General features: G+C 52.8%; 1 protein-coding gene across 2 annotated transcripts in view; it reads right to left on the reverse strand.

Moving 5' to 3' along the window:
* EPS8L2 (EPS8 signaling adaptor L2) overlaps window positions 1-23,430 on the reverse strand; it is a 44,758-nt gene that overhangs the window by 18,385 nt on the left and 2,943 nt on the right. The window contains exons 1-4 of one of the 2 annotated variants that reach the window (XM_082059411.1): window positions 12,627-12,665; window positions 12,092-12,156; window positions 11,364-11,419; window positions 177-241 (exon numbers count right to left, since the gene is read on the reverse strand). In XM_082059411.1, coding sequence (XP_081915537.1) covers window positions 177-241; window positions 11,364-11,419; window positions 12,092-12,135 — 165 coding nt within the window. In that variant the 5' untranslated portion in view covers window positions 12,136-12,156; window positions 12,627-12,665. Of the gene's footprint in view, window positions 1-176; window positions 242-11,363; window positions 11,420-12,091; window positions 12,157-12,626; window positions 12,666-23,430 lie in introns of those variants that run through there. The other variant, XM_082059410.1, reaches the window with a different exon arrangement.

The following is a 23,430-nucleotide window of genomic DNA, read 5'->3' on the forward strand; positions in this document are numbered from 1 at the left end:
CATCCCAGGACCTGTGCTGCTCTCATAGGCATTTAGTTTATCCCCTCCAAGTGTCCGTGGTGAAGAAATTCCTGTGCTCTGCCTATGTATGCTCTTCATTTTCCTATACACTGTGTTACCAGCACCTGGCACTGACGTTGGCCTCTCGGCTCCGTAAGGTTTCCTTGCGCGCTCACCTGTACGTGGTACTGGGAAGTCTCGTGCATTATGACATTGGAGTTGGAGTATTTTTTCCTTTGTTCTGAAAAAAACAAAAAAGAAGAAAACAAGCCTTCATGTTAGTGGCTGTTTATGGACGTAGCAGGGTTTGAGAATTAAAGCTCTCGTGGTGGGCAGCTACAGTTGGCAGTCCCTGAGCTTCCCGCTTCAGTCAGAGTGTTGAGAATAATAAGACATAGTAACAATATTAACCTTTGTCACAAAGATTGGCAAATCAGGTGTGTAGCGTATACATTCACCTTGTATCCCTTAATGCTGCTGATAATTTAATTCCTGCAGGTCAGCACCACTTGTGGAGGAATTAAGCGTAGCGTAAAGGGCAGGAGTGATGGGGGACGCGCTGGGTCGCGGACTGGGGAGGCTGGGATGTGCACGTGACAAGAAATAAAGAACCCAGCCACAACCCAGCAGTTTGGAGATAAGAGCCCGGTGGAATGTCCTCCAGAAGCACCCTCTGTGCTACTGTGACGTGGTGAGTTTGCTCGCCCGCGGTTCCTGGCAAGCGCTGGAGCTGCAGATAGGAAGGGCTGTGGGGATCAAGGCCAACCAGTCAGGACCTGCGTTTCTTGTACAGTATTTTTATGAGGCCACAGATCTTCATTACTTCCTGCACTTCTTACTGGAAAGCAGCTGTCAAGAGCAGCGGGGAGAAAATTGCTTGGAATTTCATGAGGATATTGAATATAATCCTGTAAGAATTTACCCTGCCAGCTCTTACTTGCTGTTTAATTGGTACTTGTCCAGGGATTCCTTATATTAATAAATTGCTTGAGTACTGGAGGAGAAACTCTCCAGGCGCAGTGGTGTGGGAGCATGCGAACTGAAAGCATGTTCCTGGCCAGCAGAGGACATCCTCCCACCGTTCTGTACAGCGGCACACTTGTTAAAGCCTGTGCTAAAATAGCGCGTCTTATGCAGCAACAGTCACCACCAAAGGGGTTTCAGAACACAGCCAACGTTAGTGCTCCTGGTGCTTTAAAGAAGTGTATATTAATCTTAGGTTGGTTGTGGTTTGCTTCAGAGCTGTCTTTGATGCCTTCTCGGGGATGCTGACTGCTCTCTCATTTTCCCCGTGTCTTTGAACACAGAAAATGCAGCCTCGTTTAACAAATTTCACATTAAAGAGGCTGGCACCTAGAAAATTAATATCCTCATAGGAACTTGTTTGGTCAGCTTCCAAACTTATCTTAAAGAAAGGAACTTTTGGTGAAGCGGTGCAAGACCAAGGTACAACTTTCCAAACTGTTCCCTTAGTTTATACTTTCAGTAGCACGTCATGTGTAATTGAAAAGCTCTGCTGCCCGACGGGCGTGCGTGGCCGCGGAAGAAGGAAGAGCGATGAGTGTGGGCGATATGAGCAGGGAACAGCTCCTGGTTTGCTCTTGGGTTGTTTGCACGTTTGCTAACAGGCTCTTTACAAGTGTATCTTATAGAGGTGGCTCTGGGAGTGACGGTGGGGACACCTGAGCTGGCGTGTGGGCCAAACCTGCCCACCCCAGGGGTCTCTGTGTGGGAACAGGGTCCAGCTGGGGGGCAGAGGACACACCAGAGCACCCACAGAAGGGAAAGCTGTTGTGCTCAGCACAAGTGGTGACAGCCGCAGTGCTGCTCTGACAGCCTTCTCCTCGTCTGACTATGTCCCGGCAAAAATGGTCTCTGACTTCTTCACCCCAGGAAAGCGCAGTCCCCTGGTTACTCCCTAAGCAGAGTTGTTTTCTGCAAGTTCTACTAAGCCTGACCTTTGCATCTTCTCCAAGGGCATCACTGAGACTCCTGCAAATGGACAACACCTCCAGCAGCTGCTGCTGCTCCTGTTCCACACCGGTGTGGACCATGTGTCGTGTCCGTCCCTTTCCCTGAGCTAGCCTGAGTGAACTTGTCCCACAACCATTTGCACGGGGACAGCGGAGGGGTCAGTGGCTGCAGCGATGGGATGGAGAAATGAGGGTCAGGGTTGGACAGGGTGGCAGCTCCTGAGGCTGGTGATAGTGATGGAGAAGAGGTGACACTGAACTACAGCCCGAGTGTTGGCTGGGGGTGATTTCCCAACTCTGACAAGTGTTCTTCTTTAGGTCTTACATACAGAAGGGTGCTAGCAAGGAGTAAATGCAGCAAACAGAGCATTCTGCTGTGCTAAGAGCAGAAAATAAATCCCAAAGCACCAGTTTGGAGCTTTAGCTTACTCCTGGGGTGTCCTTGTATCCACTTCTCACCTGAATAGCTGTTATTTAAACCTCCTGCCAGTAGATGCTGTGCGAAGGAAGGAGAAGCTGCCCTGAACCTGCTGCTTTCCCAGCGTTAAGTGTGGTACAGGCACCTGCCTCCTCAGCATGATCGCCAGGATTTCTGCGAATGTCCTTCCTCATGTGCAGGCCCTTCCGTGGGACACGCAGCGTCCTGCCTGGGTTTTTCCTGCCTAGAACAGGACAGGGTTTCCAGCCATCCCATCCAGCCCCGGGAATGCTCCTGTTTCAGCTTACTCTGATTTAGCTCACACCCAGTAGGAATTTGGGGTTTCTTTCCCTGTCCTGAAATCAGAGTCAGGGAGGGGGGGTAAAAACTGGGGATGCTGAAACAAGCTCAGACCTCTCGGGTGTATTAGACTCTGAGTCTTTTGCGCTGTTTTCTTGCTGTCAGGTGCTCTCGCCCCCGCGATCTGCCCAGGTTTGGGGCTGCAAAGTGCTGGTCAGGCACAAGGGAGGGTGGAGGACATGTTCAGGTTTGCCCCGTGCTTTTGCTTTGGGTTCCACCTCTTCCCCAGGCTCCCCTTGCATCTCCGTTACGCTTTTTTTTCGACTTGGCTTCTGTGGAAGGAGGATGAGCACATTCCTGAGCTCAGCTCAGGCTCCATGTGCATCACATCACTGCTCGATGTGCAGGTGTCTCTCAGGAGCAAGCACTGGCCCCAAGGGCAGCTTTCCTTGGGATTTAGCTTGGGATTGGCACCTTTCTCTTGGCTGGAGTTGACAGAAGCTGATTTCAAGCTGATATCTAACGCTTTTCAACACTTTTCTAACCCTCTGTAAGCCTGAGGTGTGCCATCAGCTTGGCAGAACACCTGAGTACTTTGCACCTTGTATCTCTGTGCCTGGAAACACAACAGTGCGTTTTGCCTCTGCCGCTAATTCCTGGTAGCCCTGAAGGGACCGGCGTTCGCAAGTAGAAATGATTTATTGGTGGGCACAGTGGCAGAGGGTTAACAGAGAACACAGGTCTCTGAGCCGCTGCCTTGTACAGCGCTAGCGCCAATTCAGAGGTGGAGCGAGGACAGTTTGGGGGGTAAAGACCTCAGACACCCAGCACAGCACCCTGCTCAGTCATTGGCCTCCAGAGTGACCTTGAGTAAATTAATTAATATTTCAGCACAGCCACTTCCCACTTCAGGCTCGCACTGAAGGGTCAATGGCATTTTGTGTTTGCTGGGTGTTTTAATTGCAGTCTGCCCTACTTCAGATGTGGGGCAAGGGCTGGAATAGGGCACACGGCAACACACCCCCCAGGGACACATGTCTGATGCGAGTAACTTTTTTTCCTCTCAGTAACCTCAATTTCCTCTCTGAGCGTTTCTCATGTAAATAGATGACACTAATGGAAATGAGAACACTGCGTCTGTGTGTGACGGAGACAAATTTGGATTTTTAAGACATCCCATCCCCTCCTTTTTCAAAGGGAATGGAAAAGGCCAAAGTGGTTGGTCTGGGAAAAAAGGTGTTTTACATTAGGACAGGCAAATGTCTCCAGCCCTGAAAGGAAGGGCGCAGAGCGGCGCCAGGAGCTGCTGCTCCCCCCGGAGGGGAAGGTGTACGGGGGCACTGGGATCGCAGAGAGAGGGCTGGCGTAGGACTGCCTTTCTGGTAGAACAGCCTAACCAGGCTGCACATGGGCTTTCTGGTAGAACAGCCCACGGAGCTGCAGCGACGGTCAGGGCTGGGGGAGTTTCTGCATTACCTTTCAGAGTCGCAGAACTGGGACAAAGTGCCTCTATTTTGTCTCAGGATGCCATTCAGGTGACGTCCCAGAAGCTGCCCAGGGTGAGGAAAGGGGCGTTTCTGCATATTTGCTTTCCTGTCCTTTTCTTTAAGATGCCTGCTTGTTCTTTCTGAAATAGTTTGTCTTGTTGGCTTCTACCTGGCCCCACACCCATGGAAACTTTTATTTTTGTGTTTCCTGCTGGCATCTGCAAATATAGCCAGGCTTGAAAACAGCCAGGCTTTCTGGGACAGCAGGGTGCCCAGCCATGGAAATCTCCCTCTTTCCTAGTGCTTAGTTTTGATTTCAACACAGAGAGATTTGAAGGTCCGGGCTGCAGATCACAAAATAGTCAGTCTTGGGCCACATCTATCCAAGAAGCATTGGGTGCTTTAAAACAAGAGGTTTGTTTACTTCAAAGTAATGTGGTGAAACATTGCAGACCGTTCTGTGGATGCAGCATGATTGGCTTTAACTTAACTCTGGCTCTGGTTTTGCTGGGCTGATGTGAATACGCCAGGATGGCTCGTGCAGGGAGGTGTGTGGCTGTTTGCCGGTGCGGCTCAGGGATCCTCCACCTGTGACAGGTGAACTGCCTTGGCCAGAACAGCCTTTGGAGGAGCAGTCGCCTGTCCCGGTGGCTCCACGCTGCCCTTACGTACAGCTTGTCCTCTGCCTGCTGAATTTTGTGTGAATGAACGCTGGCGCGCTAGCAGCAGGGCCTCATTTCCTCCCGGTTTATCTGACACCTCTCATACAAGGACGCTTTGCATTTCTACAGCATCTTGCAACAGAGAAGGCCTGAGCACCGTAGGTGTTAACCAACCCATCCCCAGGAGAGCTCCAGTTTGGAAGCATCTTTGCTGCTTCTTGTGAAGCACGAAGCTCCCTGGTTTTTCTGTTAGCACCGTGGTATTTTCTGAAGCTTGTCTGTGACGCTGGGAGTCTTTGCATGGGGCAGCTATCACTCACGACCGGCATGTTACTATGTGATATGGAAGCTCTCAAAGTGAATGAAAAGGCTCCCATTGAGGCTGGGGGCAGCCGGAGGTGTGAATGGTGCGGGCAGGAGGGCGCTGCGTTACTGCTGGGAGGTGCCACAAGGCTGAATTCCTCCTCGGCACGCTTAATATTTGCCACCAGCTCAGAGCCAAGTGCTCACATTCCTCTTTTATTAGCTGAAGACACAACCCACTCTAGAAGAGCAAATAAAAACCTGACCCACCTCCCGGGTTGTGCAAGGACTGAGCACAGCAAGAAACACAGCGTGCTTGTGTGCGGGGATGGACAGGAACGTTCTGTCTGCTGGGCTGGCACCAGGGGCCGCGCAGCCGAAAAGAATCGGGGCATTGAGGAGCTGCAGGGGAGGCTCTGCAGCAGAGGTGTTCCTTTTTACCTTTACAACCAGAGCTGGAAGAAATACGCCAAGTTATTTTTCACCAAATAATCCAAAATGACGTTTTCTGAACTTCCCATAGCTACTAATGACATTTTTTGAGTGTCAGAATACGTTTAGTAAGATTGGAGGAACCTTGATTTAATTAAACAGCCCAGGCAACTCGGTTGCACCCAGAGCAGGGCCTGCTCCTCCCAGCAGCTAAGCCAGGGCAAAGCTGAGCCTAAATGTTCCCTGTCTTACCCTCGTCTGGGTTTTGATCTGCTGCCTTCCTGCTTCCCTTCCAGCCCTGCTTTCAGTTGGGTATTAAATGTCCAAGGCTTTGAATGAAAGGGTCACCCCAAGGCGGCGTGGGAGGAGAGCCGGGGTAATCTGAAGCTGGAATCTCGGATGGGAAAGGGGATGAGAAGAAGGAGGCTGAACAGGCACAGAGGGAGCAGCGGGGGAGGACAAGGGCGTTATTGGGCATGGGGAATTAATGTCTGGGGCACTGCCCTGACTCAGACCTGTGATCAGCGCTGCCCAGGGCTTGCTTGCAGTGGGCTGGGGAAGGAAATAGTGACAGCACATGGGGACACTGTCCTGTCTGTCACCCACCTGCTGCAGGAGCGCTCAGGCTCCCTGTTGTTGTCCCATTGCACGGGGCAAAGGTGCCCGGGGACGCTCCCTCCTCTGAGCATCCTCATCCTGGCAAAGGGCAGGAGTGGGGAAAGGCAGCGCCCAAGGCTGAACTGTGCTGGCCGTGGCTGGGGACAGACACAGCTGGCTGTCCGTCTGCCCTGTCTGCTGCTCTGCAGGCTTTGGGCAAGCAGAGCGGGACCCCGGCAGCCCCTGGCTGGTGGTGCCGCTGCGGGCAGCACCTGTTCCCTCCTCCCCTTGTTTCCCACCCGGGAATCTGCAGGACAGTCTGGGGAAGTGGTTCCTCCTCCCTACCGCAAGGAACCTTGATCTCTGCGAGTTCTCAGCCTTTCTATCCTGAGGGGTGATGGCTTTAAAGGAATTGGCTGTTCAGTCAGTCAGGCATGAAATTGCTTTATCCAGAATTGCAGCCTCGCTGCTTTACTGAGGCAACGCCAGCCGGCTTCAGGGCATGGGCTGCAGCCTCACCCGAGTCAGACGTGCCTAACGCCACACACCTGGCCTTCCTGCCCAGCTATTGAGCCTCAGAAATGGCTCAATGACTGCTCGTGCTTTCCAGTTTTAGCTTTTGCTAAAAGACACAAGGAGACAGATCTGCATCAGCAGGGGGGTTGGACTAGATGACCTTTCGAGGTCCCTTCCAATCCCTAGCATTCTATGGTTCTGTGACATGGCGGTATCCCTCGGTGGCACTGCTCAGATGCTGCCCGATCCCCTTGGCTTCAGGCATTCTGTGGGCCTCTGGACCCCGCTGTGTCGCTGACAAGCTCGGTTTCTTGCCGCTGCTCCTGCCAGGGTTGTATCTTGCAGACAAACCAGCATGTGTTAAATTCCTGCACAAACCCTGTTGGAGAGGGCTGTGGGGAGGGAACGGCACCTCAGCGCTCCCATTGAAAACTGTGTGACTGCCATGTGGCTTCCAGCTGAAATAATTAACAAGTTCATGGGCAGGCAATAACTAATAGTAAATAATGACCCTTTTGTTGGTCATTGTGCCAAGCCGTCAATAGGAAATGCAGGTTCACAATGCAGCTTTAGGGAGAGCAGGAGTGTCTGGAGTCAGTGTTTCTGTCTGTCTGCTCTTGGGGCTGTTCGGTGCTGGCACAGCTCTCATCTGTGGTGGTATCTCACAGTGCAGGGAGAGACAGTGGCGAGGAATGACAGGCTGGGGAGCACGGGGGCTGGCGGGTCTCATCTTGGAGACCTCCCCCCGTGGCTGGGGTCTGTGGAGACCCCCAGGAGTTGTTTTGTGTCTGTTAAACGTCATTTACTCCTTTGCCATTCTGCCAAGCAGCCGCCGGAGGAGCCTCCTCTCCCAGGCAGATGATCCCTGTCCCAGGCCCCGCCGAGCAGGGGGAACGGCTCTTCTCTTTGTGTTAGTGCCCGTGTCCTGTTACAGCGCTGAAGCCTTTCTTGGGTTACGGGGGACGTGCAGTGTCAAGTGATCGCGCCTCGCAGGCTGCTGCTGCTCAGCACCACGCTCCTCCAGCCTCATTCATGCTATAGGCAGCTTCTCTTGCTCCAAAATCCCTTTTCCAGCCCTGTACCCCAACAAGTTCTGGTCTTTACTGGCAATGAGTGTATCAAGGGTGGTGTGGGCAGGTTGGAGCCAACTGGCCGCTCTCACAAGTTCGGATACGAGGTGAGCTCTGCCCTCCTGCCAGGCTGGCATCTCTCATCACTGTGGTGTCCCTCCATCCCTCCGCATCCCGTCCCTCTGCTCCGTGGCCCTGCCGGGGCTCCAGCCTGGTTTGGGATCTGCCGGGTACTTCTGTGCCACGGCGCTTGAAGTGAGAGGCAAAGACACCCAAGCAGTTGGCCTTGCAACTGGAATCCTCTTGGCAGGGCAGCCAAAACAGAAACGGGCTGCTCTGAACGCTGCTCCAGAGGCATTGCCCTGAGGAATCCACTATAATCATTAAACTCTATGCAGCTTCCTGTGGTTATGGGAGGCAGCGCTGTCTGATCGCCCCCGAGAGCAGCTCAGCTGAACACCTGCAGAATCCACCTGGCTGTCACCGCAGACAGGGCTGGCAGAAGCTGCCCGTGGGATGCATGACGCCAAAACGCTTCCTTCCAGCCCTTCCCCTGGCTTCTGCCGGAGCCACGCTGGTTTCTCCCCCATAGCCTTTCATCTAGGTTCAGCACTGATGCCGGTAAGCGGAGAAGCAGCTTAATTTATTTATGGTATGCATTAACATTTATTCAGCTGGCCACTGTGCGTTGAGGAAGGTGGCAACCTGATCGGTGCCAGCCATTCCACTGCACCGGAGCCGGGGTTCGCTCTGTGCAGGCAGCCACAGATGCTTCCAGAATGTGGAGCCGAGCAAACCTGGTGCTGTTTTGCTAAGCAGGGAGGAAAGGATGAGTATCCTGCTCCCATGGCAGCAGGAAACTCCATCAGGGACAGCTGAGTACGTAGATAGTGTATTGAGCTCTGATAGGGACAGAGCTGGGGGAAGATATTTCAGGGCTTTAAGCCAGTTTCTCTGCAGAATTCTTGGGTGCCTTGTGGTATGGCTCCGTACCCCTCTGTGCTCACCGCAGTACACTAGAGACGGTGCCGTGCCCTGTACTTATGACAGAATCATCGAGGCCAATGAGAGCAGGCCAAGGGTGACGCCAGGGCAGCCACCATCGCCAGCCGCGAGGCCGTGTCCTCTGCGGACCTGTGAGGTTCACACTGCGTCCTGGAACCCCCAGAGCAACCTCACAGTGATGCTTTTAAATATCCCACTCCAGGGTCTTGCCTGAGGTGGATTTAGTGCTGCCAGTAAGTCCCTATTCATGCTGGGGACACGGTGGCCCGCAGCAGTTGTGTCCCTGCAGTTGGCACCGGGTCAGCATTCAGAGCCCAGGTACATGGCCCCTTCCTCCCAGACTGCTGAGTGGTGGGAGGCGCTCGGCTGTAGGAAAATTCATCCTGGAAGAAAGCTAAAACCAAGGCTGCTTTCACCTAGGAATAATATTTAGATGCCTCTGTGCATTGGAGCCGCCGCTGCTGGAAGGACATTACCCCGTGAGCTTTAATGCAGCAGGTGTCTGTGTGCTCGGAGTGTGGGAGTCGCTGTGCTCATTCCCGTGGGGCCTGGCAGCGTGCGCGGGCTGAGGGGCCAGCCTGATTCCACGGGCAAAAAATGGAAATGTGAAAAGTCTTGTAAGCTCTGAGTGTCCCTTAGCAGCATTATAATCAAGGCCATCTCAGCTTGGTGTGATTTGTTTCATTATGAAACATAATTCTCCCTGGAATTTTAGTTCTTTCTTGCCCTCCACTCCCCAATGTGCCAGCTCACAGCAGAAATTAATGTTGGGGGAGGGAGGATCCAAGTGTGACGGGCCCCAGATGTTGAAGTATTGGTTGAACACATGCGGAGCGTCCTTTGAGAAAGGCATGCTGAATTAGCGGGTGGGTTTCAAGGTCTGCCAAGCAAAAGCCCTGTGTATTTATGCAGTAAGTTACTGCAGACCTCGGGCTGCGCTTCAGAGGCGACAGGGAAGGAAGCGGCAGCTGATTTACTCCTCCTGAGGACTTGGCCCCTGGACCCCGTGGTCCTCATTTAAGGTTTGCTGGAATTTGATCAGAGAGGTCCCATCCCTGGTGAAATTTGCTTTTGGGGTGTGTTAATGTAAAAAAATTTGAAAGATGTAACTGTGTTGAAATGACTTATTTGAGAAACCGTGTTTGTTCTAGAGGCAGTTTGTCAGCCGTTCCCTTCGCGAGTGTTTGTGATGCCGAGGCACCAGTCAGCCCAGTGCTCCCACTTACATCCCACCCCGAAGCCCTGGCAGTGCAGAGCCTTCGCCCGTGGGTGCCAACCTGCACGTGCCGTGTGTCAACCACAGCTTTCAGCGCTCGGTTTCATTTTTACATGTCTCTATATGATTCCCTATTTACCTTGCAACTAGAATCCTTCTGCCCTCCATCAAATCTGCAGGAGCTTTCAGTGCACAGCAAAAGGAATGATGCCGTTGTCCTGCGTGCGCGGTGGAGCAGCACCCAACCATTCCCACGCCTCGTCCTCTTGCTTCTTTCCAGGCTTATCCTGTGTCCTGTCATCTCCAGACACCGCTCAGCCTCTGCTTGGCACCTGCCCACCGCGCAGCATCCGGGCCACAAACGCCCCCAGCCACTAACACCCTATTGCTGATCTACCTTTATTCCCGTGTTTCACTTGTTTGCAGCTAATCGAAGTTAACAGTGATTTTGTTTAACGCTTCATCCGCTAAGACCCACCAGTGACCGTTCATCTCCAGGCAGGAGAGGTGGCCGGTGGCCAGTGCTCCAGGCCACTCCACACCCATAAACCTCCAGGCAAAACCCTTCAGCAAAGTCACTTCCTAGGGACAAAGAAACCACCCTCACCTCGTAGCTGCAGAGGGAGAATTCTGATCAAATACAGGCTCTCCAACAGGGGCACACACAGTTTGTACCCAGTGAAAGCACCAGCCAGGCAGATTGACAGCTCTCGGGTGGGAGAGTTTGCAGGCTCAGACTCCCTGAAAGCTGCTCGTGTTCCCCCGTCTACTTATCCAGGGGGTGACTGAGGGAGGTGGGTTCTCACACGACTTTGTTTTTTCTGCCTGCCCCCCAGGCCAAGGCTTCCCCTGGGATACGTTAAGAGAGCTGCTAAGATCAGGAAGAACTGTTATTGATACCTAAGCGCTCCCTCCAGCTCTTTGCCCAGTGGCTCCTCTGGAGCTGAGCTGGTTTATAAAGCAGCTGCAGATCAGGCTCTGCACGAGCACCATCCCGAATTCCCTCTGCTTCCACAGAGCACTGGAGTTTTCACGGTTCACTGCACAGCTGAAAGAGGATAATCATTAACGTGCTGAGGACAGTCTTTCTTTTGTTGGGCCCTTTATCAGGTTATCTTGCTAACAGAACTGGAGAGGATTTGGATGAGGGGAAGCAATGTTCTGTGGCACTTGTCCTCACAAACTCTCGCTGTCCGCAGCACAGGAGGCAGTGACACACAGGTAAGGGGCATTTTTTCTGCCCTGTCAGGCCAGCCTGTTGCCTATGGAGGACTCACATGGCTCTGATTGAGTCCCAGCCTAAAACTCCCCAACAGCCGTGTCCAGATCTCCAGAGGTGCTTTTGCCGTAGGAAACCCAAGGCGTGTTTATGGGCACGACTCACCGTACAGGTCCTTTGCGCTCAGCTTGGCGGCTCCGTCCGCTCTGCCCATGCTGCCACTGGAAGAGAAGGAAGGTACAGAGAAACTGTCAGCTCCTGCATCTTTCCAACATGTGTTTTCACGCTGTGGCTCACGCTGTGGTCAGCCCTGCAGCTCACCCCGGGGGGACCAGCCCTGCCCTGCTCAGCCCGCCCGTCAGACCTGGAGCGACTCCGAATTACCAGGCAAAGCATTTGTGTGTCAGACCGTGCTGGCGGCTCCATCTGCAACCCAAGCTGTTATCCACACCGCAGGCACATGTCACTAAACCCAGCAGCTGGAAACAGGAGACAGAGGAGCCCTTCTAGGCCTGTCCCCACTAGAATTACCTTCACACGCGGTGTCCCCTGGAAGGACATTGCTGCTGGAGGGGCTGTTTGAAGGACAGTTAAGGGGGGTTGTTACAGGGAGCAGCACAGGAGGCCCTTCCGCATTATAACTGAGCCCACCTAGACCTGTGACTGTGTAAGCACCAAGATTAAGGTCTCTAATGAATGGAACCTTTTGAGATATTCTCCAAAGGCAGGGGCAGAATGTGTCCCATGTAAAAATGTGCCAGGATGTTAATTGTGCATAAACGCTTGAATTTTGGCGTGTCAGGTCTCTAAGCAGGACTGCTAGGAGCACCCCTGGGTGCTAGGAAGGGGTGGTGGTGCCAGCGTGAGGTGGAGGAAGCCACGGAGATCCTTACTTTGATGAGCTGGGGTTGCTGCTGAGGGATCCCTTGAGACTCATGTCGCTTCACAGGACAGGCAACTGCAGGAGAAGCAGAAGAGACAAGGTTAGTGATGAGGAAACACGCTGTCAGAGAGTTTATCCACGTGCGTGCTCTGACGTGGGGTCTCCAGGCGGCAGGTGGGCAGGCGAGAGCAGCCGGGTGAGCACAAAGGGGTTTTCTTGCTGCTCTCTGCTCAGCCACCTCTCTCAGCCCCGACCTGGGCTGAAGGTGACACATCCCGATACCTTTCCAAAACCCATTTCCGCCTCTGGCCCTTCCTTTCCAGGCACACCCTGGCTTTGTGGTACTTTGGCACATCTTTTTTTAGCAAAGCTGCCTACAGTTTAGCAGAGACTGGTGTGGCCTTTGTGGTCTGGCAGGGGCCATTAACAAACGTGCGGATCCCCGTGGCCACGTGCTCGTGTCTCTGAGTGTCCTGAGTCAATTTTCATTATCTTTCATTAGGAGGCAATTCTAAGCTCTGTACCAGCCCTTAAAGTGTCCTTACCAGGGCATTGCTTGCGTAGAGAAGAGTGAGATAGTTGTGAACGCTGCTCCACTGGCAGCATAAGGAGGGGGAACAGTTTCCTGCAGTGGCTGAGCGCTTGCTGAGAGGCAGACGGGCTCAGCTCACAGATGGTTTTCCCCCGTCTTTCAGATGAGAATTATAAGTAATGTGAGAGAGATTCTGACACTTCTCTGAGAGCAGAACCGCTAGGAAAAAAAGAAAAGCAAACAAGGTGTAATAAAACCTGAGGGGACGCTTTGTATTGGCATCCAAGGTATTATTTGCTTCTGTGCAGTGTGTGAGCTGAAGGAAACCAAGACAAAAGTCTTCAAGTGTTTTTCTTCACTTTGGAAAAGCTGAGGGGGCACCTGCCTGTGGGGCGCTCGGCGCCTCTTTTTTGCTTCGGCTGGGTCGGACCCCGCTCACCTTCTTTTAAGGTTGTCAGAATTCAAAGGGATGGCTTTAAAATACGTGTCATTGGCCTGAAGGAGGAAATTCATCGGTGTCTTGGGTGGCATTTCCTGCAAGGGGACCTTTGGATGTGCTTGGTGTCCGTGACAGCCATCCCTGGCAGGCAGCAGAGCCGCCTTGCTAAGCTTTGTCTTAACTGAGCTCAGCCTAAAGCGGGTGTGATCCCTGGGGAACACTTTGGAGTCATCCTGGCACCTGGGATTTCCCCTGCCGGGCCTGCCTGCCGGCTGCAGGGCTTGTCCTATCCCAGCTGCTTTTATTTCTGCCTTGTGTCCCGGTAATACTCCTCGGTGCTGGGATGCTGTTAGAAATGACTTTGAAGTGCATTTTGTAGCTGGGATGTGAAATTCTCCCTTTTTTGTCTCTCTTGTGGTTGATACTAAAGTCCGTGCGCACACGTATATGCAGATATAAATTCATATACATGTTAGAATAGAAACTTGGTGTTCTGCCAGCCCCTCCGAGCGTAATAAAACCCATCCCTGTGCCCAAGCTTAGGTAGCTGTGAATTTTCCCTCTGTTAATAGCTGTCTGCTGGTTTCCTTTTACAGTCCTCAAACTGCTCCTATCTCCCAGATCTCCGTGTGCATTAGCATAAGATACCTAGAAGAGGGAACGGGCTCTAATAAATAAGCCCAGCTCTGCTCTGTTCACTTTACACCATCTGGTTGCTTCAGTCCCGTGGCTGATGATCATGGTGGGGAATATTTCTGTGTATTATTGTAATATTTCAGGCTCCCTTTCACTTGCTGCAAGGCAGGCTGAGCTATCGCGCACCTCAGCCGGCAGAAATGTCACCGGACCCTGCAAATGTCAAGAGATCTTGTCACCGCGCTGGGGGGAACACCCGGGAAACAGCAGAAAGGTTTTGTGCTGCTCACAGTCCCCTTTACACCCTGACGCTCCAAAAATCTTCCACACAGCCAAGCAGAAGCTGTAAAGCATTAGCACCGCTGCCATTTCAGCCAGGGGCTGATTAGAAATTGCTCCTTCTGATCCCCGCTCTGTCTCTGCATTTGTAACGCAATAAACCCCCACGTCCCCTCCCACGTGCCCAGCGCCGTGGGAAGGTTGTTCCTGTATCTGCAAGGGCCTGGAGCTGGAAGCACCGCGAGCGCCTGCCAAGTCAGCGGGTCCTTATCCTGCTGGGCTCCCTTCTTTTTATTTATTCATGCTATTTTCATTATTTAACCTTTGCCTAGTTCTTGCCGCTGTTGTGAGGGCCGTGTCTGTGTTCAAGCTTGTGCTGATCGAAATGAGGCTGTGGTGTGATGCTGGCCAAGTTAAACCAGGACAGAGCCTTGCGCCAGAGCTTTTAATTCAGTTTAAATTGCCTGATATTAATTGAATCCCAGCTGGCAGACTCAGGGGGGCACACGTTTCTGAGGCAATGGAGACTTTATAATGATTTTGCTAAATCGCAGGTCAGTAGGACTTGAACAGATGAAGAAAGGGCTGAGAGTATTTCACTTTTCAATGCAGACAGAGCCCAAGATAAGACATGAGGTACCGCGTCCCGGGCCAGGAGATGCCATGAGCTGAAGGACGGGGCCGCAGGGAGCTCGGGAGGCAGTGCTGAAGGACACTGAGGTTGGGCCACGTCGTGCTGTGCTTTAAAGCGAAGGAAATCTCACTCCCTGACTTTCCGGACCATCCTGTCCTTGGAGGTGGAATGTCCTCCCAGAGACACACGGAGCCGGGATGGGAGCCTGGCATTGTTGTCTGTGCTACTTTTTGGTACTTTTATAGCAAATGGAAGCGGGCCATACATTGTTTTGACTTTCTTTGAGTCCCTTTGAAGAGGGAGCTGCAGTGTTGCAAGGGTGGAGAAGCTCTTTGGGAGGGGAAAGATAATAGCTCTGCTCCGAGGGCCGATCACTGCTATTGTCATACAAGATTTTTATTAGAAATACTTTTCCCTTGTCTGCCGTGGTCATAGATTTTTGTTCTTACAGCAAACAGAGATTGTGAAAACCTCTGGACTTTGGGTGAAGAAACTTGAAAATGTGAAATACTAGTGTCATTTTTTAGGGCTATTATTATTCTGATGACTGTTGATACTGATAGCAGCGTCTAGTGCTTGTGAGTGTCTGAGAGTACCCAGGCAGAGTGTGCTGGAGGTTTCCTGGTATCAGTCTGTTAGAACATAAGATTGTAGCAGCAGGAAAATGCTGGGCAAAATGCAACATCTTTTGCTGGAACAACAGGAGAAAAACACAGCAAAAAGCCTCAAAAACTTAAGCAGCAATGAGCTACCCAGCAGCAGCAGTGAGAGCAGTGACGAGGATGCTCCTGTCTGTGCATGGGGGCTGTGCCAGCTGGACGGTCTGGCAGAAACGCTTGATTAGCAAAAGCCTCAGCAAGTAACTTAAAGCATCGGTTGGAAACGTTAGCCGGCGACCACATGATGTTATCATTTAAACTTCCCAGGACAACAAAGCACTGTCTGTTCAGGTTGCTGGGTGTTTTCACAAGGGAATGTGACGCTGTTTGAGGGACTGTCCCACTGGGATCGTACTGAAGGGCCTGGCAGATCGGCAAAGCTGCAATCCCACGTCAGCCCACCAACAGAACAGCTTTGGGTGTGAGGGAGGGACTGGGCTCTGTGTGCTCAGTGCTGCTCACGAGCCACCAGTGTTTACAAATTCCTGATGCCAGATTCTCCAACTACGTAGAGAGCACAAGGGAAGTTACCCACCGCCCCCCCGGACACACACACAAACTCGTGTGTCCGTGGCTCTTTCCAGTCCATATGCAGACAGACCGTAATTCAGGTGTGTGTCAGGAGCGCAGGCAGCGCTGGCGGCTCTCGCTGCCCCCGCGGTCCCAGCTCTGCAGCCTGGCTGAACCGAACCAGGAGCTTTTATATTCCTGCCAGAAGGTAAAACCTTCCTTCAAGAAACACAACCAAAAGCAAGTCCAGACAGCGCCTTGCTCTATAAATACCCAGGGAAAATGCGCAACTAGACGCAACCTCCATGATCTTGGGAACAAACTGGAAGCTGATGCCACTCCCCCTCCAAAAGGTGTGTTTGCAGAGTCCCCGTGCTGAGTCACAGCTCCTCAGCTGACACTTTTCGTCTTGCTGGAGGAACCCCGCAGGAGCCGAGTGGAGGGGGAACAGGGGCAGGTTGGGATGTGCTGTGTCCGCTGAGCCCGGCTCTTGTCAGGGGTACCAAGCTGAGCTTTAGCTACGCTTGGGCTGCAGTTTAGCCAAGCTTGAGAACCAGACCCAGCAATAGCATGCCAAATATTTATAGATGCTTTTGGACAGACAGAAGGAGACAGATGAGTGCACCTTGCATAAAAATTCTTTAAATGGTTTAAACTAAAAGACCCCAGTTCAAAACTTTCTGAAGAGGAGAAAGCGTGAGTCACTTGCATTCCCCAGGAAGGAAAAACGTGACGTGTTCCCCAGGCTTCCCGGGAAGAGTGGTGTGGGGAATTCTGTACTGGTTTATTTGTGCCCGTAGTACAACTGATACCCAGAAAGTTTGCTGAAGAGCTACACTGGTAGTTGTCAGGCTGAAGGTTTTTCTGCTCCCCATCTTTATTCTACATCCCCCCCAAATGACCCCTTTCCTGGTCCTGGTGCTGGACTCTGGGAGCTGGATGACCCCAGCTGTGATTTTTAGTGGGGGAAGGATTTGACACTGCGACTCTGTTAATGAAAGGGATCCTTTGTATTTTCTTGGTGTAGAAATCAGGACTCGGACCTCAGGCCAGTAAAATGAGGGAGTGACTGTGTGTGTGTGTTACGTTCCAGATGGATAACGGCACAAGGCGCTGCTTTGCTCCAGCCCAGCCTGACCGGGGGACATTGAATTGTCTCCCTTCTCAGGGAAAACCCCCAAACCCTGTGTGGAACTCGCAGAGCGCTCGTGTGTTCCAGCTGCAGGAGCCGACTCCCAGCGCTGTTCCTCGCGTGCACCTCGCTGTGTGGCGAGAATATCTCTCGTTTCTCTTACGGCTTTTCCAGGCTCGAAGGCATTTGTGAAATAGCTGGGGGACTGGGCACAAGGCTGACGCTGGTGGCCAGGGATGGAGAAGGCCTGAGGCTCCTGCTGAGTTCACAGCGCGATGTTGCAGCTCCGGTGGGGGGCACAGCAAGGTGTTCTTTGTGGTGGGACTTCAAGGGCAAAAAGCTGATTTGCTCAAGGCTGTCCCATCCATGCTCGAAAGGTGGTGGGTGCTTCGGCAAAGCACCCGCAGCAAAACTGCTCCTTCCAGAAGCTTGGAAGCTTCTCTGGTCCAGCCATCCACTGCCAGCACAGTGATAATACCTGGGTGCTCCTTGTTCATCCCCGATGGGTATCAGTCCTTTATTGGCAGCTGTGGCTGTACAGCTGGGCGGGAGATTGGCCTTTGCTGTCGCGATGGCTTTGAGCTCATCACTCGGGTTCCTTAATTGTTCATTAAACGATTGCTTTAATGTGTAGGTACAATGTGACCCCGCCTCATTTAACACTGTGCAATCCTCACAAGCTGGCTGTAGCAGTCCCAGTTTGTTGCTGCTTTTACAAGAGACCCGTAAAAATAGATAATAATAATTTTTAAAGAAATGGGCAGGCCGATTGATTTTTCATGTTACTTCCCAGCAAATGCCTTTATCCCCAGCAGGACGGCGATACTGCAGCCTGCACATCGCGTGCCCAGCCAGCGCCAGCCCGAGGGAGGGGGACGGGTGACACGGCTGGTCCCTCAGGATGTGCAGCAGGGGTTTTGTTTGTGAATTCACTCCTCCACGCTGACCGGTTCATGAGCAAGACAGAGGAGCTGAGGCGGCCGGGATGTTTCCACCGCCTCCTCCTAAAGGAAGGGCATTTTTGGTCACTCCCCGAAACGCTGATTCAGTCTCCTGGCAGAAGCTCAGGCGCGCAGAGGATGGTCAGCGTGCCAAGAACTTCGCTTCGTCTGAGAAAAACTTCTGATTAGGCTGAGAGCCACTTTGGGGGCCACACTTAGCTTCTGTTTGTCTCTGGCATGGTCATGTTGAAGTCTTTGGGGTAATCTGAACCACAAAATACTCCTCTCCCTGCGTAGGAAGGTCACGCCATGGTATCTTTCCCCAAAAGCGGCTCGTCTTCCCCCTGCCTGCACCAGGCAGTGGCTATTTCACTCTGCTCCCTGCTTGCCAAACGGCTGCCCACAGCAGCCGGGGCTTGGGGAAGCTAATGTATCAATCATTTTAATTTCCTGCCATAAAACTGGCCCTGGGGTTTTTGCTGCGAGGGTGTGACAGGAGATTTAAGGGAGGAGATTCATCTCTTGAAAATCACATTTGATGTTTAAGGCTTTTCCAGCCTTCTCTGGGCTAATCACGCCGACATTCGTTGCCATCTCTCCCCACCCCAGTTTGTGCTTCCTACTCATATCCTGTCTGGGTATTTTTGGCCACTCGCTAACAATCCATTTGAGCTCCAGCTTGGCACCCGGGAGCTGGGCTGGGGTGTCACTGCAGGAAAAGGAGCCGAGGCAGCTCAGGGCCGGGGGGCAGGGACGGGCAGGGCTGGGAGCAGCTTTGGGGCGGACGCTGAGATGTGCTCTCGGGGCATCGGCAGCGGGCGCTGCTGGGATCGCCGAGGGTCCCCCATCCCCTGTGCTGCGCAGGGGGGAAATGAGCGAAAAATGGCCACGCAGCAGCACTTGGGCATTTTTTTTAGTAGCTAATAGTAGTAGTCTAATATTTTTTGTTCCTGTCATCGGTATTTCCATATATTTGTCACAGTAGATAAGATTATACGTGAAAAGTTGTGATTTGTCACTTTCCGATCATCGTTGAAAGGCAGAAAGGGGGAGTTAATCCAAATGTGCTTTTGCTGCCAGTCATTCCTTTGTTTTACCTGCAAAATGCTGAGATTTTCCAGTTCCCACGGGATCCCCACAGGAACCGCGTCCATTGCCGATGCAAAACGTGTTCTGCTGCAAAATCTTTAACCAAACTTCCGTGCCCAGCTAAGGATAGCAGGTAAATCCTGGGCTCTTACAGAGTGCTCAGCCATCATCTGCATTGATTTCTGATTTCAGGGCTTTCAGTAAAGCTACAAAGCTCTGTGGATAAGGCCGACAAGAGGGGTTTTTGCAGCACGAACAGCCAGTTACACAGTGACCAGAACAGTCCCATGAGAGAGCATTCCAAAACAAAACAAAAAAAAATGTTCCTTTGCCCTTTGTTTTACTGAGAATAGAAGGATGTGTGAGGTTGGCTTTATCAAAAGATTTTAAATGGCAGTTTCTAATCTTACTGTGCAGAAGTGTTTTAACAATCTTGCCGAAAAAAGTTAATCTCCTGCAAGGGCAAGGAAGAAAAAGCACAAGTGGTGCCGGCAGGAGAGGCCTGGGGTGGGTCTGGGCAACCTGCTCTGGGCTGGGCTGGAGACCTCCTGAGGTCCCTCCTGCCCCCGCCATCCTTGGCCTCTCGTCAGGAGCTGAGCGAGGCCTCCCGTCAGGAGCTGACCAAGTCTTCATCTAGCTCGAGGTGGTGGGAGACAAGAGGACGTGAGTGCCCATTGCCCATGTGGTGCTGGAGCAGTGTGTGGCCTCCGTGAGCAGCATTGTGGCAGCTCCGTGCACTTGTCTTGGCAAGAACTGATCACGTTGGAGTCAGCATCACACGCTGCGCCCCAGGGAACAAACCAGGGGCTGCTGAGGGTGGTGATGGCCCCGATCTCGGTTTTCTCCGCTGCTTTAGGTTGTTCTTCTCACCTTTGACCGTTTGCTCAGCAGATCTTGGCAGGCAGGGGGCAGAGAGCAGGAGTCTCTGGGCGGGTGCCAGCTGTGCAGCAGATGTTCTGGGGACCTGTCTGGTCTAGTTGGTGACTGTGGCAGGCAGGCTTTGACCGCTCAGCTTGTTTCTTCCAACCACTCTTAGTCCTCGCCATGATTGAACTTACGCGACGTTTCCTTCCACCGAGCAGTCGTCGGGGCTGGAGCCCTCTCCTCCTGTTTGGCTCCGAGGAGCTGGGACAGGGACTGGTCCAGCAGCTCTCCCGTCACCCCTGCTCAGTGTGGCAGTGGGTTGAGAGCACACGCGGATACCCAGAGGAGAGGCCCAGAACAGGACACACGCAGGGAGCCTCTCTGCAAAGTTTCCCAGCCTGCAGCAGTGGGATTTAAGAGCTCTCAGTTATCCTTTTTCTTCCCTGAACTTGCCCAGCTGCATTTATCCAACTACATGTAAACTTTTGACATCCTGAATGGCCTGTGGCGAGATGCTGCGCAGCCAGGCTCCGCGCAGCGCGCTCAGCCCTCTCCTTTTGTTTGTGCCGCACTTGCCAGCTGTTGGTTTCACGAGATGCCCCCCAGCCCTGTCACCAGTTCACAGCTGGTCCCTTGTTCACCGTCTCCGTGCCACGGGCCGTACGGCAGATCTGCAGGAGAGCAGCACCTCAGCTCTCTCCCTTCCAAGCTGAAGTGTATTGGAAGTTTCGGAACTTAAGTCACATATACGGGGGCGCTTCCTTCTTGATGTTGCAGGCGGAGCGGTGAGCAGGGGCTGCTCGCTGTGCGGAGCGTTGTGCTGGCAGCGCTGGCGCGGCTGCACCTCGGCTGTTACCTGCTGGCACTGGCACGGAGCAGCGAGCTACGCTCACAATTTATCCAGCTGAACCCGCTCCTGGCTAGTTCAGTGCTGACGTACATCGTTGGGGCATCAGCCCTTTGACTTCAGTGGGGCAAATTCCTGTTTCCATAGCTCAGAAGTACTACTCTGCTCCCGCAGTTTGTGGGGGTTTGTGTTCTCAGGTGTGGGCAAGCAGAGGTGAATCAGCAGAGCAGCTGCTGCGTGGTCAGGTGCTGTCTGGAGATGTTCTGGAGATGCTGGCGAGCAGGTGCCTGGTGGTACGAGACTCCTCCTGCCACCCCAAGGGACCTGACCTTCTTCTCATGTGTCTCTGAGCGTGGATCAAACCTGTTGAATTCCATCAAATTCTGATCAGAGGGCACAGGCTCCATCTCAGGAGTTCTGACTGTGTCAGATATTAAGGGCTGGACTCTCAGCAAGGGACAATTTGCAGAACTGTTGTGGTCAGCGTGCTCTGAGTGAGCACCATCCTCTACCACCCAACCTGACACCAGGCAAGCGGCGTCCACGCCTGCACAAGCTACCTGGATACATGTTATTCCTCTTCCTTCTGCAGGGAGCTTTGAAAGTCACATATCCCAGCCTAGAAGCAACGCCAAGAGCATCAGGGACTGAAAACAAGAGGAACTGCCTTGCTGTGTGAAAGTCAGTGTTACAGATTAACCCGCAGGAATGGCCAGAGACAGGTCCATTCACTTCTTCCCCAGGGGAAAGCAGGAATATCTTTCTAGGGAACAGAGAGGTTTTAATTAGTGTTCCCTTCTGCATAAAGCCTGGCTCTCCTGCTCTGTCTCCTCAGATGAACACAGCTATAATTAAGAGGCAGCAGTGTCAGGAATGAGAGCAGGCTCCAGCCTGTGATTTATTAAGGGATGTTGTGGGTGCAATTACTTTTCTCTTTTCTCCTCTCCCCAGTGTTTTTATAAAGCGAATTTACTGATGAAAGGAACGTCTCAGGCTCAGGCAAATGGACGCCTCTGTGTTTATGTGCAGTACCGAGCAAAGGCAGCTGGGCCAGGGCAGCCACCAGCACCCTCCTTCTTGCCAACCAGCAGCGGCAGGATGAGCAGGGACCCCAAAGGGTCCTGTTGGTGGCAATGAGGAGGGAGCAGCAGACGAGGACAAGCCACTTGTGTTGTCCACAACGAGGTGGGTCAGGTTTGGGTTTTGCTTTGTATTTGCCGGTGCAGAAATCTGGGGGAGCTCCCAGCTTTGGGTGGCAGCTCTGGTTCTCCTGGCAGCCAACACCTCCAGTGCATGAAGAGGTTAGAACTGTCTCAGCTCCCAGATGACTTCTGGTCATCTTCAGCAGGAGGAAAGTTACATGTAAACAGTCTGGGGGATGGTCATGTTGATTTGGATTGTGCCTGTTCACTCGATCTTTATCATCCTGCCAGCAGGATGATTTCACTTTCTGAATTACTCAGTGCTGGTGAGCATTTCTGCTGGGTGGCTGAACTTTGGTTTACTGCTGTTCAGATGGTCTGCACTTTACCTTTGTAGGATATAAATCTGGACAGGTTGAGACTGATAAGATGGATGGTGGAAAAAAAAGAAAAAGGAAGCAGGAAGAACAAAATTCAAAGAAGTTCCAATTATGAAAAGCTTTTGGAGGCTCAACTGGAAACCAGAAAAAGGAAAGCGTTCGGTGGTGTTTGTCGAGGTGGTGTTGAAAGACCCCAGCCCACCAAATATGGAGTGTCAGTACCCTGCTGGGCACGGCAAGAGCTGCCGTCCCCTCGGGCAGGGTTGGTTTGTGCCCCTCCTCTGCAGGCAGCGATGGATGGAAGGGCCTGGAGCCTCCTGAGCAGGTCCCAGCTGTGGCTCGTCCCCGGCTCCCACACGGAGCGGTGCAGCCGCCGCCATCAGCCTCGTGCTTCGTGCAGGTGTCAGGGTCCCTCTGGTTCAACCGTGCCGGGAGGAACAGTCACCTCCCGGCTTCACGTGGTGCTTCCAACCAAACCAGGGCCAAAGCAGCTCGTCTGGTCGCCCCGGTGGCTGGTCCGGGGTGGCTGAGCAGGCAGAGCCTGTGGCTCCCCACCTTTGGCTTCCTCTTCCCGTGGGCTGAGAAGATTTGGTGTGTTCCCTCCGCCGGGGCTCAGCCAGCAGGTTGCAGTAATGCCCTTGGGAGCTTTTGGGGAATGGGAATGAGGGTTGGGCTCTGCTGGGGAATTGCAGTGCAGGTGAATGGGGAAGATCTCCAAACCGGTCCAGCGCTCGGCTCCACACCCTTCCCTCCCTTCTTAATTGCAATTCCTTCTGATTTATCTGGATTACCAGGAAACAAAAATACCAGGGCTTTTTTGGTTAATGCTCCCGGCATCGCGCATCTCAAATTTGCAGGCGGCGCCTTGGGAAGGGACGAGCTCTCGCCTTGTGCGCAGACTTGACCTTGTTCATGTGGGAGCAGCACAGGGATCCCACCAACACGGGATCCCCTTCAGCTCCCTCTTGGCAGTGATTTGATGCAGGGGAACTAACTATTTTAGGGATGGGTGACAGACTTTTTCCCTGAGCTTGCCATTTCAAACCCGCTGCGAGCAGACAGAGTTGCTGTTTGCTACATGAAATCCTTAATGTTCTGCTCTGGTGTAACCCTGACAGGTGAAAAGCTGCGTGGTCTTGCGGGCAGGTGGAGATCCAAGAGCCAAATTGTGATCTTGGGCCTCCTGGGATTTGGTCTCCTGCGTCACTCGGGTGTTGTACAGCGCCTGGCACCACGATGATGATGCTGATGCTGATGAGCAGGGA

Source organism: Streptopelia decaocto, assembly GCF_964273445.1.
Source record: "Streptopelia decaocto genome assembly, chromosome: 7".
Taxonomy (NCBI): Eukaryota; Metazoa; Chordata; class Aves; order Columbiformes; family Columbidae; genus Streptopelia; species Streptopelia decaocto.